At 36.1% G+C, this 16775-nt stretch overlaps 1 protein-coding gene across 5 annotated transcripts; it reads right to left on the bottom strand.

Moving 5' to 3' along the window:
* Positions 1-4812: 4812 nt before the first annotated feature.
* LOC132108154 (ras association domain-containing protein 7-like) lies at positions 4813-16340 on the bottom strand. Of its 5 annotated transcripts, none has more exons than XM_059514765.1 (6): positions 16217-16340; positions 8764-8913; positions 7789-8672; positions 6013-6169; positions 5719-5826; positions 4813-4899 (listed from the first exon to the last, which is right to left on the bottom strand). In XM_059514765.1, exons 2-6 carry the CDS (start codon positions 8864-8866, stop codon positions 4868-4870), a joined length of 1284 nt encoding a protein of 427 aa, XP_059370748.1. In that variant the 5' UTR covers positions 8867-8913; positions 16217-16340; the 3' UTR covers positions 4813-4867. The 5 variants fall into 5 exon arrangements, with proteins under 5 accessions (XP_059370748.1, XP_059370740.1, XP_059370731.1 ...); XM_059514757.1 differs by having other exon boundaries at positions 8764-8910; positions 16217-16326; XM_059514748.1 differs by lacking the exon at positions 16217-16340 and adding an exon at positions 14169-14410.
* Positions 16341-16775: the final 435 nt, after the last annotated feature.

Genomic DNA, 16775 nt, shown 5'->3' with positions numbered 1-16775 from the left:
CAACACTGATCATTTCAGATGAGATTGAAAAAACGTATCGCTAGGTTTTCTCAGAGGAGGGCTATGACAGAAATGTGCATGTCCATCTTGAACATAATCATAATTATCAGCTAATAAGGGTAAATCTCCATACTCTGGTGCACTGGAGGGAGCATCTGAGTGGTTTCCACAGTTGTACCTTGACAGGCTGTAGAAAACTCTGATGGAATCACGTCCTCATGTTCTGATATCATAGATACGCGAAGTGCAACTTGTATGAAGTTGTATGAAGCCATTGCAATGTTTTGCATTTATATTTTTTGCATATATTTTATAGTTTTCACATTATTTGATATAATTGCATTGATTAGTTTATTAAATTCACATACTTTATCTGTTTGATTATTGTCTTATATTTAATACAGTATATCTCCAGTTTAAACCAACCGCATGCTGTCCACTCAAGTGGACATCTGAAGATCTCTTTGAAAAATTTGTAAAAAAATAAAATAAAGATCAATTCTTGTTTTTCATGCCCTAAGAGCAATAAAAACACATAGGAAAAAAATCCTGACTGAGGTTATCATAATTCATGCATGAAAGGGTTAAAATAGTATATGGTTTAATGTCTGAGAATGGAAAAGGGAGAAAAAAGAAATTATCACTTAAATATATTACATAGGTTTGTATGAATGAATGCACATTCAAATTAACTATACAGTCAAGAGAAAATATAATTACACAAATAAGTTACCTTAATATTTTCTAGTCTATATTGTTACATTCACTATAAATTTTCATAGTTGATTGCTAGACTATTGATGTCTCATTACATCTGACAGTGTCCTCATCTTTATGGATACATAGAGTAGGCTACGCTCTCTCTCTCTGTGTCTCTCTCTCTCTGTGTCTCTCTCTGTCTCTCTCGGTGCTCGCGCCAGCTCGTGTGTGAGACGCGCAACTCTTCCTAAATATATTTATAATCTATTATTTTTAAGTAAAATTAACATGACAGAAAAATGACTGTATCTTTGTAATAATATTTAAGCGAATCATGTATATTGTTTGCGAAGCGGTCGTAACGTAACGTTACCTGTCAGCATGGAGTTTACCGAAATTTATCAGTTATGAACAGCCAGCCATACATTAATGATAACGAGATTTGATAAGCGTGTGTAGCCGAGGTAATGTATTATGCTATATTAATCTTCCTTTATGTTGCTATTTAGGACTTTATAAGATATATTATACGGACTTAGCGTAACTCCATTAGATTAATTAATTAGTGTGGACTTATTCATCTAAATACTTAATAACCAATAAGGTTTAGGATGTGTCTTGCAAATTACTTCATCTTTTCTACCCTGTGAAGCTTTAAAAAAAAAAATTCCTGATATTGACACTTTATGTTCTTTTTGTGGTGCTGAACACGAATCCATTTCTCATCTCTTCTGGGAATGCACATATACAAGTCTGTTCTGGAAGAATTTTTGTATCTTCGATCATACTAAAATGTACCATGTTTTTACTATGGTAAATATGAGTTAAAGGGACTGTAAGTAGGAATTACTCCCATCTAGTGGTGAAATTGTATTTTGCATTCAAACTAATTTTGCTCTCCAGCGCCTCGCTTTTTCACATGCGCGTTGCATCTACAGTAGGCGATATGTACCAAAAAGCTTTGACAGGATGTCTTCTAATAGCACTTCCTTTTGGCGACGATGTTTTCTTCTCCTGTGGCGCGGCATATGTATGGTCCATAATAAGAATGCAATCCAGCCTTTTAAACTTGCCGGTGCAGTTTCAAGCGCCTCTCACTGCTCTGCACCTGCGTTTCTGGCTCTGACCGAAAACGCGTTGTGGAAACGCGTTGGCTTAGTACTTTTTGTCCCTCTCTGCTATTATAGTTTTGCAAGATGGCGGAACTACATGGAAGCCGACCTACCCGTCCCATGTAGCCTATATAAAGATAATAAATTCTTCATTTACGAGGATTAGTTTAAACATTGGCATAGGTATTTGTACACCATTGAGGGCATATTTATGAATAAAAATATTGATTTTAGATAATAAAATACCTAAAAAGTTACTTATTGTCCCTTTAACGATAGTGTTTATAATTAAAGCACAGTAGCCACAAATGTACAGTTGTCTGAGACGTTATGAAATGTTCTTTAACATCATGAACCATAAAATGTAGTCAGTGTTCTGCTATTGTTTATTTTCATAATAGGTAAACACAGGTCACAAGTTAACACGGTCACATTTCCTTGATTCAGCAGCTGCATGATGTGGAGCCGAGAGTCCTGTCTTGAATTTAGAGATCTGCAGATAATACGTAGTAGATCGGTAGCTCATTGGTTCGTGACTGTCGTCTGGCGGCGTTCAGTCTTTTAGCGTGTGTTCGAAACCCACGCCAACACAGACGTACTTTATTTTTATTTTATTTTTTACTTACTTCAGCCGCCAAACGGGAAATATACTTATAACTTGTAATCTTTACAAGAATATCTGAATCATGCAATGAGCAAGTCTGCTTTTATTAAACACTTAATATCGCGTATATATCATAGACTGTATATATATATATATATATATATATATATATATATATATATATATATATATATATAAATATATATATATATATATATATAGCCTATATAATTATTATTATTATTATTTTTTATTTTTTTTTTAATAATATGTGTGTATTGTGTATATTTATTTAGTATACATGTTTATCAATTTGCACTGGCTACAAATTGCTGCTCACATAAAATTCAAGGCATTGATGTTTGCATACAAAACCAACACTGGTTCTGCACCCCTTTACCTAAATTCATTAGGCTACTTAAGACTTATATGCCTATAGAAGCTTGCGTGAACGTCACTTGATTGTTCATCCCAAAGAAGCACAAAGTCACTTTTACAGACTTTTAAATTCAATGTTCCCTCCTGGTTGAATGACCTTCCCATCTCAATTTCTCTATTCTACCTGTTTTCTTTTTATTATATATATATATATATATATATATATAAATAAAATAAAAACTTGCTACGTATACTGCGTTTAAGCTATAGAATTGTTATAGCATTTATATCATTGCTGTTTTGTTAGATTTGATTGCTTCCATTGTCCTCATATGTACGTCGCTTTGGATAAAAGCGTCCGCTAAATAACTAAATGTAAATGGATATAAATGCAAACACATGCATGTATATATTTAAGAAAAATATGTTATGTTTATATATTAAATATATTTATATATAAAATTAAAGAATGTAAATATAAAAACGTATATATACATATGTAAATATATAGGCCTACAGTAAAAAAATATATAAATATATACTGTATGTGTGTGCATTTATATATACATATTTAAAATACACACTACACATACATATATTATGTAAACAAAAATGTATATAATTTTTAATCGCTTCCAAACTAAATGTTTTTGTTTACATAATATTTTTACATTTATTATGTATATAAATACAAACATTTATTTATATATAAATATATTTAATATAAAACATTAATTTTTTTCTTAAATACATGCATGTGTGTATATTTATATATACATAATAAATATGCACTTAACACACACATATATTATAAAAAAATAAAAAACCGAGGGTGCCCACAGCTAATCCCCATAGGGCCCCAAATGACCAAACTGCTATGGGACCCACATGGGCTAACCCACAGGGGGCCCCAAGCGGTTTTTGTGTGGGCAAGCCCCTGTGGGCAAAACTGCTGTGGGCCCTGCATGGGCATGTTTGCCACACCACCATAAACATAACGCAAGATAGCTGTGTCCGAAATCTCTCACTCATTCACTCCTAAAAAGATTATGACATTTGAGTGCACTTTTATCAGAGTGAACGAAATAAATGCCCTGTCCAAATATCCACACTTTCGGTCTTTGCACTTGACCATTCAGGTTATATGACATATTTCCTGTATTTAGACCAACTATGTTCAAGTGAGCACGAAGACCACAAGTGTGTATAGAACTTTTCAAGAACTGATGGGACACACTTTGTTTACAGGACTTTATTTTTATTTTCAGTAGGCTATTACGCATTTAAAATAAACTTCTAAATGTCTATTCAGTAGTCCCCATGACAGACTGCAGTACACAGTTTAGTACCTGTGCGGCTTATAATTAAGCGATAAAAAAACTGTCGCTATCTCAGAAGAATAGCAGAATCTATGTAAACCAAGGCTGCAACTGTATATCAGTTAGGAACATCTTATTATATTTTGTGATTTGATTAGTTTGACTTTTAGGGTATCATTTAATTCACCATGCCACTACCATTTGGGGTTAAAACCAAATTTACCATGACACAGCATATCATCACTCTCATGTGATGGATGACGGTGTTAATTCATCTTCAAAACAGAGGATTTCCAGACAAACTTTAATGTTATTGTAAAATATAAATACCTAAATGATTGTAATGACGTTTTAATTGAAAAATCATTAAGCATAACCTGTTAAAGTATTTTATTTATTTTTTACGTTTTTTGATCAGTAGTGAATATGAATATATAAGTATGTCTGTGTTTCGACTCTCCAAATTTTACAGTGGGAAATCAATAAGCCTAAAAACTTGCAGTTTTATTTATTTTTTGTATGTTTTTAGTTAAAGAACTATATGTTAATCGTTCAAATACATTCAAAAATCTTAATGTTTATTAATTACAAAGACAGCACTGTATTTACATAGATTTATTCTTGTTCACAAATGCATTTCACATAATATCACACAAAAGAAAAGTAAGTACAAAAGTATGCTAAATAATTAGCATACTCAGACAAAATGATATAAAGTGAACAGTGAATAATTCCTCAAGGTTGTGCTCCAGACTTTATCGCCATGATGTCTCTCTTGATGACAGGACTGCAAGACACACACAAAATGGAATGAGGCTCATGGGCTTCATGGAGGATGATTGAAAAAGGTTTTGCAACACATTGGCGGGGGTAATGTTTCACATAACAGATATAGGGAAGACTGGTGAATGGAAGAAATATAAACAAAGAAAAAGAAAAAAGCTCTAACTTAAAAAAACAGCAGCATAAACGCTCAAACATCAAAATGCTCCATTCAAAGTCAGACAGCCTGACCTCGAGTCTATTGCAACACTTCTGTACACCCACACGATCAATCTGCACAGCATCCACTGGAGGCAATTCCATAGAAAGATATTCCATAGAAATTAATAACTACTTAATTGATTTCTAATTAAAACACCTGTTCCAGGTAGGAACAATGGAGCAAAATACACTGGTAGCTCATGTTTCACATTAACCTTCATGAAAGAACCCCAAGGCAGTGCAGGCTTCAGCAAAATGGGAAAGCGAAAAATGTTTCGTGCTAGCTTGACAGTCGCTATAAGCATGCAGCAAGACAGAAGCTTGCTATCTTATTATAAGAAACCACAGAAAACAAAGTAAGCAAAGTGTTTTTGTTTTCTGGAGCAAAACATAGCACAGTAATCAGTATAAATGTCTGGAATCTTTCTTGTTGGCAGTACAGTTGAATTGTCTGATCAGAAAAAAATGCTCATTGACAAGACAAAGAGCCACCAGAGAGGACAGGAGGTGTGCAGTAAAATACTGTGCATTCTGGGAAGCAGGAAGAGGTAGAGGTGGACAAGCAGAGGATTTTGGCCAGCAGAGGACAGCGGAGTGCAAGCTGTGTGTCACACATACACACCCTCTGGATGAAGACTGGAGACAAGTGGGTCCTGAAGGCTGCGCGGGTTCCCTAAGATTTGCTTGGCAGTGGTACGAGGGTTGAACTCCAAGATGGAGGAATTTGAATCTGTCATAAACACACACACACACACACACACACAAAAACTACTTTTAAAATTTGCCAGCATCAGTTAACTACCAGAAAGTTTCTTTTCTACTTGGAAGATATCCACGAAAACATGTTCTCCCCACGTATAGTTGAAAAGATCTTATTAACCAGTGACTTGTAAAAACAGTTTGTAACTTCACACACCTTCATCGCTCTGTCCATCAGGCTTGAGGAGAGCAAAATCGATCTCTTCTGTTTGCTGATTGGATTGTGCTGGAGTGACTCCTGTTTGCAGGATGAATTGTTGCAGGTTACACTGGCGTAGCTCCTTATTCAGATCATCCAGTTCCTTGCTTTTAGCCTACAGGGGAACATACAGTAAGAGAGATTTAGTGCCGAGTTGGAGGAAAAAGCTGAAGCAGTGACTTTCAAATGGCAATATTGCTTTATCACACAGTTCTCTTTTCTTGTAATGAAACACCCACACATTAAATCTCCACAATGTGGTCTAATGTCCAAGCGATGTCTTAAATGTCATTTATCATACAATTAACAGAAATAATTGTTAGATAAAGCCAGTACAGTTGTTCCTGCTTAGTTGTCACAGACATTTTCCTTAACATAAATATGCTGCCTTTGCACCACTAGATGAGTCTTGTTTTGTTTTCCTTAAACTTACGCATTTTTATTTAAACCATTAAAGGTGTGACCAGGATTGTTGGTAATGACAACAACCTGCAGGATGAAATGAATATAGTACTGCCCTTGCTAATGGGAGTGAGACAACAAATAAAGCAATAGTGACGTAGTGTGTATGGTGCACTTAGGTTCAGTTAGTCATAGTGAGCACACAACACGCTTTCGTGTGACTGCAATTAATGTATCGGTTTGAGTCAACAACTAGAACAAAGACGCTTTATTTACTGTACAGTCAGTGATGAGGACTCTGAAATAAGTGGACATTAATGTTGAGTTGAAATCACGTTACAATCATACCTGCATATAATCAAAGCTTTTGCTAATAAAAAATGTCCTTTACAATGTAGCAACAAGACAAACATGGTAACAGTATTACAGTAATAGTAGCACCAAGGTCCTATAAGGTCATTTTCACCATAGTTGATAACTGAGACTCAAGTTGTGACTGTATGAGCCTGTAGTCTGAGTGTGAATCATGAAAGTAGCCCTCGTTTGAGTAAATGGGTGAGCGGGCTGATATAAAAAAGTCGCCACCACAGTGCCAAATGTTACAAAATATCACACCACCAGTCAAGCCATGTAATAGTAAAGCAGAATAAATAGCATTGCATCTAAAATCGCATACTCAGTAGATACTAGATTTGATTGAGAATTTACTTAGGGACCATTAAAAACGTATGTTTACTACACATTGCACATTTTATAATACAGTTCTTCTATATAGTGGCTAATGAATCTAAAGTCTTACACAATCTCAGAAAATGGCTTTACTTCCTTGTTGAAAAACTAGGTGGATATATAATTTGAATCTGTATAGTATGGATGAAATCTAGGCATACTACATCAGCCGTGTTGGGTGTGTCATGTGACCTACAGTATGGTGTCAGTTGTACCATGTCATTCCTCTCAGTGGATAGTAAAGAATCTCGTCAGAAGTAGTAGGTCATCTGGTTAATTTTCGTCCTACGTCGAATGCTATTCATATGGACATACTACTCTTTTGACATGCTGTTTTTTATTTACTATATACTAGGTAAGCAGGCATATTAGAACTTATTTGTCCTTTAGTACCTTGAGACTCTAGCACTTGTCCACCTAGTGAACCCATATTGACTGCAATATTGTCTCATAATATGAGAGGATACATTGATTTGATTTTGCACTTTTAAATGTTTTACGCATGAAAATAAATAAATGAGTATTAGAAGATTAACCTCTAGTGAAACAATAATGATATGACAAGGACATAACATTGTGAATAATAAAAACAAAAATGCAGACCTGTAGTTGTTCTTCTGCCAGCCATAACCCCTTTTCTATTTCTTCATTTGTTGCCTGTAGTTCAGCCCCCTGACGCTGATGGTTGTCCAGTTGTTCTTTCGCTATAACTATAGATTCTTCAACACTGGGTCTGGTTTGAAGCACACCGTTTCTCTTGGTTTCACAAAGCAGCTTAATATCTCGCTCTAGCTGCTCTGATTGGTTGGCTGTGTCCTGCAACCTTCGACTGTGTTTGTCTAGAGCTAAATGGAGTTCATTTTTTTGCCGTAGTATGTCCTTTTCTCTTTGAACTTCAGACTGAAATTCCTTTTCCCAGTGCAGCACACTGGCCAACTCTGCCTCGTTCTGCCTCAGAAGCTGCTGTAGGTGGTCCATCTCCTCCAGGACGTCAGGGGAAAGGGTTGGAGGAGGAGCCCGATCCCAAACGCCCAGCTCCCTCTTTAGAGCCTCCAGCTGTCCCTGCAGAGACTGTAGCTGCCCTTGTTGTCGTAGAATCTGCTGATAAAGTGTTTCTTTGGATGGACCGGCTTGGGTAAGAGACGAGGGGAGAGAAGGGGACCCCCCTCGTGCTTGGGAGTCTCTGGGTGGTTTTTCAACCTGTTTTACACGAGTTTGTGGTGATGTGGAGGGCCCCAGATTGAAAGTAAGAGCTTTTTTTGGCTCTTTGTGTCTGAGGGGCTCTGGATCTGGAGGTCTGGGTAATTGCGGGGCTCGACCTTGGTCTGAGCCTTCACTGCTTGAGGGGCCGGTGCGCCGTAGGATGAATTGTACTTCATTGCCTAATTGGCCCAGTTTAGCCAGGGACTCCAGTGGGCGTTCATTGGCCAAAAGCTGCCGTTCCTTATCCCGCAGTTTCTGGATAAGAACATAACGACCAGTTTGCCCTGGAGAGCACATTAAGAGTGAACATTAAAATACAAAGGCACTAGCTGTTCAAAGAGCAGAGTGGAGAAAGCTAGAGACTCAATAACTTACCTATAGCCTGGGCAAGGGCAATGACTACATCCTGGCAAGATGTCTCTTCTGATAGGCCACAGACGACACGTGGAACGCCTTCCACCCACACCTTCAGCTCCATGACTGTAAGAAAGTCAGTAAGGAGCGGCTCTACATGACAGTTCTCTGCTAAACAGATACAACAATTAAAATGCTGAACAATGATGCCCCGCTATGATCGAAGGAGAGTTTTTTAAAAAGGCTTGCAAAATGTACGGAGAGAAACTGGCATGGATGTAAAATATCTGAAATTAGAAAGGTTTTAATCCAAGTCTTATGAAGGTACACAATCGCTTTATATGATGAACATTTAATGTAGGTAGAAACATTCTTGCTTGATGCACATGAACAAACATCATTGTTTCATGTATTACATGGCTTCTATTTTGAATCAACAAAGTTTTGGTTACATGAACTTTCCAAGTAGGGACAGAAATCTATCAAGTTTGACTAAAAATAGCTTCTGTGTTTTGATGATGAAGGATAAGTACGCAATGACAGAATTTTCATTTTTTGGGCCTTAAAAAAAAAAAAAAAAAAAAAAAAAAAAAAAAGCGGCCCTGTGCACTTTAAACTGCTAACATTCCAAATTCTGTTCCTTTAGATGTTACAATTTTAATTTTACTTAAATGTAATAGATCAAAATAAACTCACCAAAACTATAAAGAGATACATAGTGAGTGCAATAACAGACTCCGAATGTTTTGGAGTGCTACTTTACAAGTCAGATAATGACAAAGTGTGCCACGGATTAAACCGATGAATTAAAAACATTGTTAGATAATGTTTTTTTAGACTACATCTAAGCGATGTGTTGTGATGAATATACACGTCATGAAACGGAAAGAAGTTGCTTCAAAAGAGTATGATCACTTTTAACCTGACACCACATTTCTCTGGAAGTATGCATGCATGACAAAATGAGGAACATGAGGATTTTACTTAGTCCTAAACTTCAGCCAAACTGTAAATGAACCAGGCATATTTTTCAGAAAACTTTGGCCATGCAAGCCTGCATGTTCTGAGAACAGCAATCAGCACTATTTTGCAAGTTATCATTTTGATATGTACATTTTAAGAAAGCACTTATGTTCAAGCTTCGTCTGGCAAATTAACAGGTTAAGACACCGAATCTCTTTAAAAAACTGTCTGTCCTTTTTAAATATGCTCTATGATGTGAGTTAGAGAGTGTCTCATGTCCTCAACCTGCACATAATGTTTGACTCCTGTCCTGAGGCAATCATTAACCAACCTTCACATTGCTGTAAACCTTGAAACTTTGCTCACATGCTCAAAGAATGTGTGTACTGTACTCACAGTCACAACACTTCTGCCTGTCAAACTAGATCACTTAATTTGACAAATGGCAATAACCATAAGAGATATGGGGAAAAGTAAAGACAAATATGTTGTCTGTCTTTTGGTGTCTCCACAGAACATGGCTCAGGTTTCATGGCTTGCTTTTCATAATTCTATACTATAACAAAGATATCATGTCTTTGGCTTGATTAAGCCACACCTCTGTTAAATGTAATCATTGACTTATTTCAGCACAATGACCTTGGCAGATTTAACCTAAAAACTATTTAAGATAGCTTTCACACATCAGCTCTAAAATATTAGTAAACTGTGACAGTAATCAGAAATTACTCCATTTTCGTTATCCACCCACATACAGAGAAGTGCATTTTAGTTTAATCTATTTTTGCTTTAAAAAAAAAGGCACACTGCATAACAATAGCTATGCATGCATCCAGCTCACTCTCATCTCATCTGTCTCATCGATTTTGGGAAGTGAGTACAAATTTTACTTTCCTTCTAAAACTTGTACATTTCCGTACAAATTCATACGAAATTGCCATCTCATAATATAGTTACATTTTCTCATAAGATCACGTTGTGTACAACTGCAGCACTGATGAACAGAAAAGAAGGTAATGTCTCGAAACACGTTTTTTAAAATGTGCCGCTCATGCACAAAAGAAAGGCGCACCACAAATAATACACTTTAAAAGCTGTATGGTCAGTAAACACAATGAATTAATGCAACAGTAGCCTGTATAGTTACATTTTTATTACTGCTACACACAGACAATGGTTGCCTGATTCATCAAGCATGTAAACTTGCATCCTTGTGGTAAATGTGGTCCTTATTGTAGCTTCAACTTTCACATTTGGGATATGATTGTGTGCAATTTATGTCGCAGAGAAAAACATGCAAGTCTCTCGAAGCAATGTTACCCACAAATCCTATTTTAGTCAGCTGTTCTAAATATTACTCAGCAAACTTTGTGAACTTCCTAGCTGTCTGTAGCAGAACTGATGATGTGACTGTAATCATACACCATCCACCTCCATCAGCAGACCTGCAGTAAATAGTTTAGTCTCTGTTCTCTCATTGTCTTCTAAACACAAATCTGCCGTGAAGTGTGGAGACCCATGAAATCAGCTTAGTTTGAAACATTTCATTCCTGAAGTTTAAAACCATTGACCTTAAACCAGCCCCATGAGCAAGAACATCAAAGATTCATTGGTTCTTACTGACTCAACTTACTAGAGTAACGCATTATGTAATGAAATAAAAAACTATAAATTAACCCGGCATCCTGTATTACTCTTTAAATCATATTCTAAACATCAATTTCACAATGTTTCTTCTAAAGGTAAGTTTTTAATTGTCATTCGTTTGAATATGATGTTTCTGAAGGTGTGAAATGCAAATATGGTGGGAAAAAACATCAAATTTCTTGTGTTTTCCTGTCAACATGGGCTTACAGGAGTATGGCACATGCTACTAGAAAGATATGGCAAACTAGAAATACAGGTTTCGTGCTCTTTCTTCCGTCTGATGATGACAGATGATCCATTGGGGTCATAAGACCTCTACATGTTTGAGAGCTGAAGGACCAATAGAGTACCTATTTTTGACCTGAAACGTCATCTGAGAGTTCACCTACACTAAATAAGAGAGCATATGTTGATGGCATTCTCACTCAGTGAACCATGAGAACCAAGAAAAATGTTTAAACTGGCTGAATTCCATTTGTTGAACCAGGCTCAGGGACTTGTCTCACAGGCATTATGTTTCTTGTGTTAAAGGGGCGAAACTGGGCTGCTTACGTAGAACAGCATATCTAAACCTTCCCCATTGTGTGCAAAAGGAGGAGTGTACTCTCTCCCTGTCCTGAGAGTTCATTGCCGACTACAGGTAAATAGTATCGCCAAAGAAAGTCCGATAGCTTTGGTATGCAGCATTACAGGTGCATCAACCTTGCTTTTCCGGCTAAAGAATTCCAATCAAATTTTATGAAAAAGGGACACAAAAGTGTAAAAAAGAACTCCCCTATTGAATAAATGAAAATGTAGTAAGTTTAAGCAAAAGTCTGTTACAGGGTTATAATAGGTATTTAAATCTTAAACCATAAAAAACACACACACACAAAACATTTTCGTGACTTGGAATGAAATAAATGTTAACTTCTCACTTTCATTTTCATCTAGTTGAACTTGATTACTAAAACTTCATTTAAAAACAATAAAACATTAATAGAAATGTCAAAATCAATACAACTTTAAATGTAACATTAAAGTGGAAAAATCTAAGTCAAAATAATAACAAAATACTATAATAGTATCTCATTGATACTAAAACAACACTAGATGATACTAGATGACACTAGTGATAAATGTTATCACTTTTTCACTATTTCTGCTCATCTACTTCAAAGTTTCCTCAAATTGTTGTTTTCTGTACCAGACAGTGTCATCAGTAATGCTCAAGTACCTCTTCACTGCACCAAACCATAGGAATTGAATGCATTATAAAAAAATTAGATGAGATACTGTGATTACGTTTTAACATAACATTAGGTTTAACATAGCAAAAATCGAAATCTCTCTAAGCACCCATTTGCATTATGCATGTTCCTGATGGGAATCTCTGATATATTGGAATTTCCACAAAGAATAACCACAAACTCAGTGAATGTAGGGAGTGGTCCTCTCTTTCAACATATCCTCAGAGCGAGACAACCACTCCACTAAATTTACGACATGATTCGTAGCCTTGAGCTGCAGGAACATAAAACAAACAGACTGCTCTTTCTTTTTCTTTTCCTTTTTTTTCACACATTGATTTCATCACCATCATTTCAAGATCCATAATTTAAACTGCATCGATTAAAATTCACCTTTCTAACCTGCAGGTGGTCGGTTATGTGAAATCAGGCGTTTGCCCTCTCTGACATAGCTTGTGAACAGCAGTAGATGTGACTGTAGTTCGTTTTGCATACCCAAATAAAGTGACATCACATTGTCAGGTGAATGAAATGCAGAAGAATTTAAATGGAATGTCCTAAATCAGATATTTCCTTAAATGATTTAGATGAAAGATTGTGGACTAGAAGTAGTAGGGCTGTGTAAATAACATCAAGGTAAACTAGCTGTGGCCCTGTTTATGTTGGGCACATGAGTATATTGCAAAGATTTACATGACCTGCCAACAAAGTATCAAAAAAAGAGAAATTGTGTCAGATTGTTTTTAATCTGGATGCCTGATTCCAGACTTTACAAATGATTTATTTTCTATTCTATTCTATTCTATTCTATTCTATTCTATTCTATTCTATTCTATTTATTTATTTAATTAAATCAAACATCAAATATTCAAAACGTTCGAAAAAAGATACATTTTGTTTCATTTTAATTTTCCAGACTCTCATATTTTAGTTTTATATTTCCAAGGAACAGTTCATTAGTATGGTCAGAAAAACTTGTCAAAAAAAATAAAAATAAAATAAAAATACAGCCCAATTCCCAAATGGATTGAAAAACAGTAATAATCTACTCAGGCATTTTTACGCAGGTGTTCATTTACACAAGTGACGGGATGAGTCAAAGAATCTGACGGCTGCAGTTTACTGAGAGATATCGGACAATCCACACAGTCCAAACGTCAAGAAAAATAAATGCATTGATAATACACACTAGAATTAAGATGACTAAACCATTATGACTAATTCCCTTCAGGCATTTTTCATGAATAAAAGCAGGTTTTACAAAACCTGTAACCTCAATTATTTATTTATTTTATTTTAACAGACGTTTTCCATATTGAAAAAAAACTTTACCTGCAGTATTCTATGCTCCAGGTTTCAGTAAACTATTTTCTACTAATTACTGATATTTTATTTCTAACTATTTACTTGCTACTGATTAAAATCAAGGGCATAGTCCGAACTAAATATCAACTGCTTCCCCTTGTTTAAGCTGCTTTCCTTTCCAGACAGAATGGAAACACCTGGCTAGAATTTGGCACATTTTACTGTCAAGTCCGTATAGCCTCATTAGACAAACCTGCTGGTCATACGGAAAGCTGTATTTACCTTAGAGTTGAAAGCCTGCTTCTGTGTGTCCTCCTTCCTGGTTACCATGTTGAATATATTTCAAAAAGTACACTCATAAACGCGTCTAATGTAAAATCAAAGAGGTAACCTGTAACACAGAGGTTGGTGTCCAACAGGTGTTGTTTTTTCGGTATCTACAGGAGCAGGATTAATGGCGCACTACTCTTTTCGTCTGTTGAAAGTGACTCTCTCTTTCCGCTCTCCACAATGCTAACACATACCACAGCCCTCCCATGCTCCTCCCCTTCCACAGGTAACACTTATCTCTCTCTCTATCTCTGTCCTGCTCTCGCTCTCTGTCATTATTTTGTCAAAGATCTTAGAGCAGCTTGTAAAACTGGCAGAGTTAGACATAGTGAGTGCTTTATTTATTTATTTTGAATTCCATGGCCTGTCATTGTATTTATGTGGCATACTTTGACTTCCTCTATAAACTGAATAAGTTCCTTTTAATGGCTTTCCAAATGATACCTGTCTGTAAGAAAATGTGTATGGTGTGACAATAACAGGGTGTTGTGGCCAGTTATCCCAAGGTGTATGAGGTAGATATGCTGTGTGAGTGTTTTTGAGCAGTTGCTAGCATGTGAACGTTATGAGTGCTTGCTAGTGTTCTGGATTGTATCTTAAGCTGAATATTCTCCCACTTTTCACTGAAAACTGAGAACATTATTCTGCTACCTGCAACAGTTCAAATGTCAGAATAAAACAACAAAAAAATAGATGTTCACGTATTCTGGAAAACAAAACATTGGTGGTCCTTTCCCATGTAAAGATTGCTGCTGTATTTTCAGGGTGTTGTGTGTCTTGTAACATGTTTACAATGAGGTTGATAAGGTGTTTTGGCTGGTTGCTAGGCAATTGCCTACTGGCCCAGGTCAAAAGAGCCCAACCCTAAACCCCGATGATAATCTGAAATGATAATCGGGACTCCTTAATTTGAGTCTTTTTGCTTTTAATTTCGTCTAGGTGAGAAACTTACACTACCGTTCAAATGTTTAGGGTCTACTGTTATGATCAGTTTAATGTCTGATCATTTAGAAATGTGAAAGCCTTCCCTCAACAAGTCAAACAATTCCATTCTTCTCTGTAGCACGATTGATGCTAAAAAAAAGAAGACGTAAAACTCTAAATGACTAATTCAAGTATGGATAATAGTAACACTACATTTATGCTAGAAGTGTTTTACATGCATGCTTGACCTATCAAACTATTACAAGAACACATGAAAGACCAGCAACCCTCGATTTAAATAACTCCCTAAACAAAAAAAGCACCTTATAGCATTTAGTTAAGCTTCAACCAATTCTATCTCAGAACTGCATGAGCACTTTTGCCAATATATGTATAATATTTAATGCAACATAGCTTACAGAAATCATTTACATACAATGTCTTTTCTGCATATGCTACACAAGAAAACTTTCTGGTGCTTTTCATATTTTAAAGATATTATACCAACTTCTTGCATAGGTGATAGAGAAGGACTGAAGAGATACATTTGCCTTTATTGTAGGCTTTCACTATCAACATGGCCACGTTGATGACTCCATCTTAATTTACATGACAGAGAAGGGAACAGGCTCACATCACTCCTGCGGCTACAGCCACCGTTATCTATAATGGAACATCTTGCACTTGTTAGACATGGTACGCATAAACCTGAAAGTGATGAACACCGGGATGAAACAAACAAGGAGATGAATTGCTCCAAGCACAATGCATTTAACAAACCAAATCTCTTAAGAGATAAAGAATTGTAGCAACTCGCTCACCATTATTCAAGTAAACTCTTCCATTTATATTGTTTGATCGCATACTTTGTTAGCTGATCAACCACAAGCAAAGAAATAAATTTTAACTTACCTGATGCAACATGTAAAATAATTATAAAATGTCATGCATTGTATTTCAGGGCCCCTCATCATGTGTGATCCTGTCTGCAGCTTTCACAACAAGAACAATTCATTGCAAGAAAATATATATCAATGTTTTTAACAACACACTACATGGTACATCTATTGACTTACCTCTGATAAACTCTTGAGATGCACAGGAGAGGAGAGAGCGAAACAAGAAGAGGAAGGTAAAACAGGATCTGTGTGACTTTGTCAAGGCCTCATCAGACAAGTGAAGTGGGACTGCGGCTCTTGGTTGTCTTGACGACGGATGCTTTTTCAAGCAAATCAGCCAATGAAACGCACTGGTCGTCATACAAAAGGCCATGTGACTCTCTGGCTGCCGTTCAGCAGGAGGAGACAAGAAGCGCAAGGATAGTAGTTAGCGTGGGAATGACAGCTGTATGATTCTTCTTTACACCTTTTTGACTCTGTTTTTATGATGACTGCAGTCCCATAACTATAATAGATGTCTGTAATATATTTGAGCTTATATTGCGCCTGGAAGTGTGAGCCTGAAGGCTACGGAGATGAAAGAGAGCCACCTTGTGGACCATTTGGAGAATTACCTCAGTGGACCTCTATTTTGAAAATTAAACTATTCACTTAGAGTATTTTGAAATAATAAATCACTCAGGGCATCAGCCATGAGAAATATTTATTTTAATTAAGTACATTATGAAAATAGAAG

The sequence above is a fragment of the Carassius carassius genome, chromosome 2 (genome assembly GCF_963082965.1).
Source record: "Carassius carassius chromosome 2, fCarCar2.1, whole genome shotgun sequence".
NCBI lineage: Eukaryota > Metazoa > Chordata > Actinopteri > Cypriniformes > Cyprinidae > Carassius > Carassius carassius.
This window is presented reverse-complemented; position numbering and strand designations above follow the sequence as displayed.

Bases quoted from the DNA above. Each gene is read 5' to 3' on its own strand.
- LOC132108154 (XM_059514765.1), bottom strand. From the start codon at position 8,866: ATGGAGCTGAAGGTGTGGGTGGAAGGCGTTCCACGTGTCGTCTGTGGC. The intron at 5,827-6,012 runs GTGTGTGAAGTT...TGTTTATGACAG, and splicing joins TGATGGACAGAGCGATGAAG to ATTCAAATTCCTCCATCTTG. The intron at 4,900-5,718 runs GTGTGTATGTGT...TGTGTCTTGCAG, and splicing joins CTCCAGTCTTCATCCAGAGG to TCCTGTCATCAAGAGAGACA.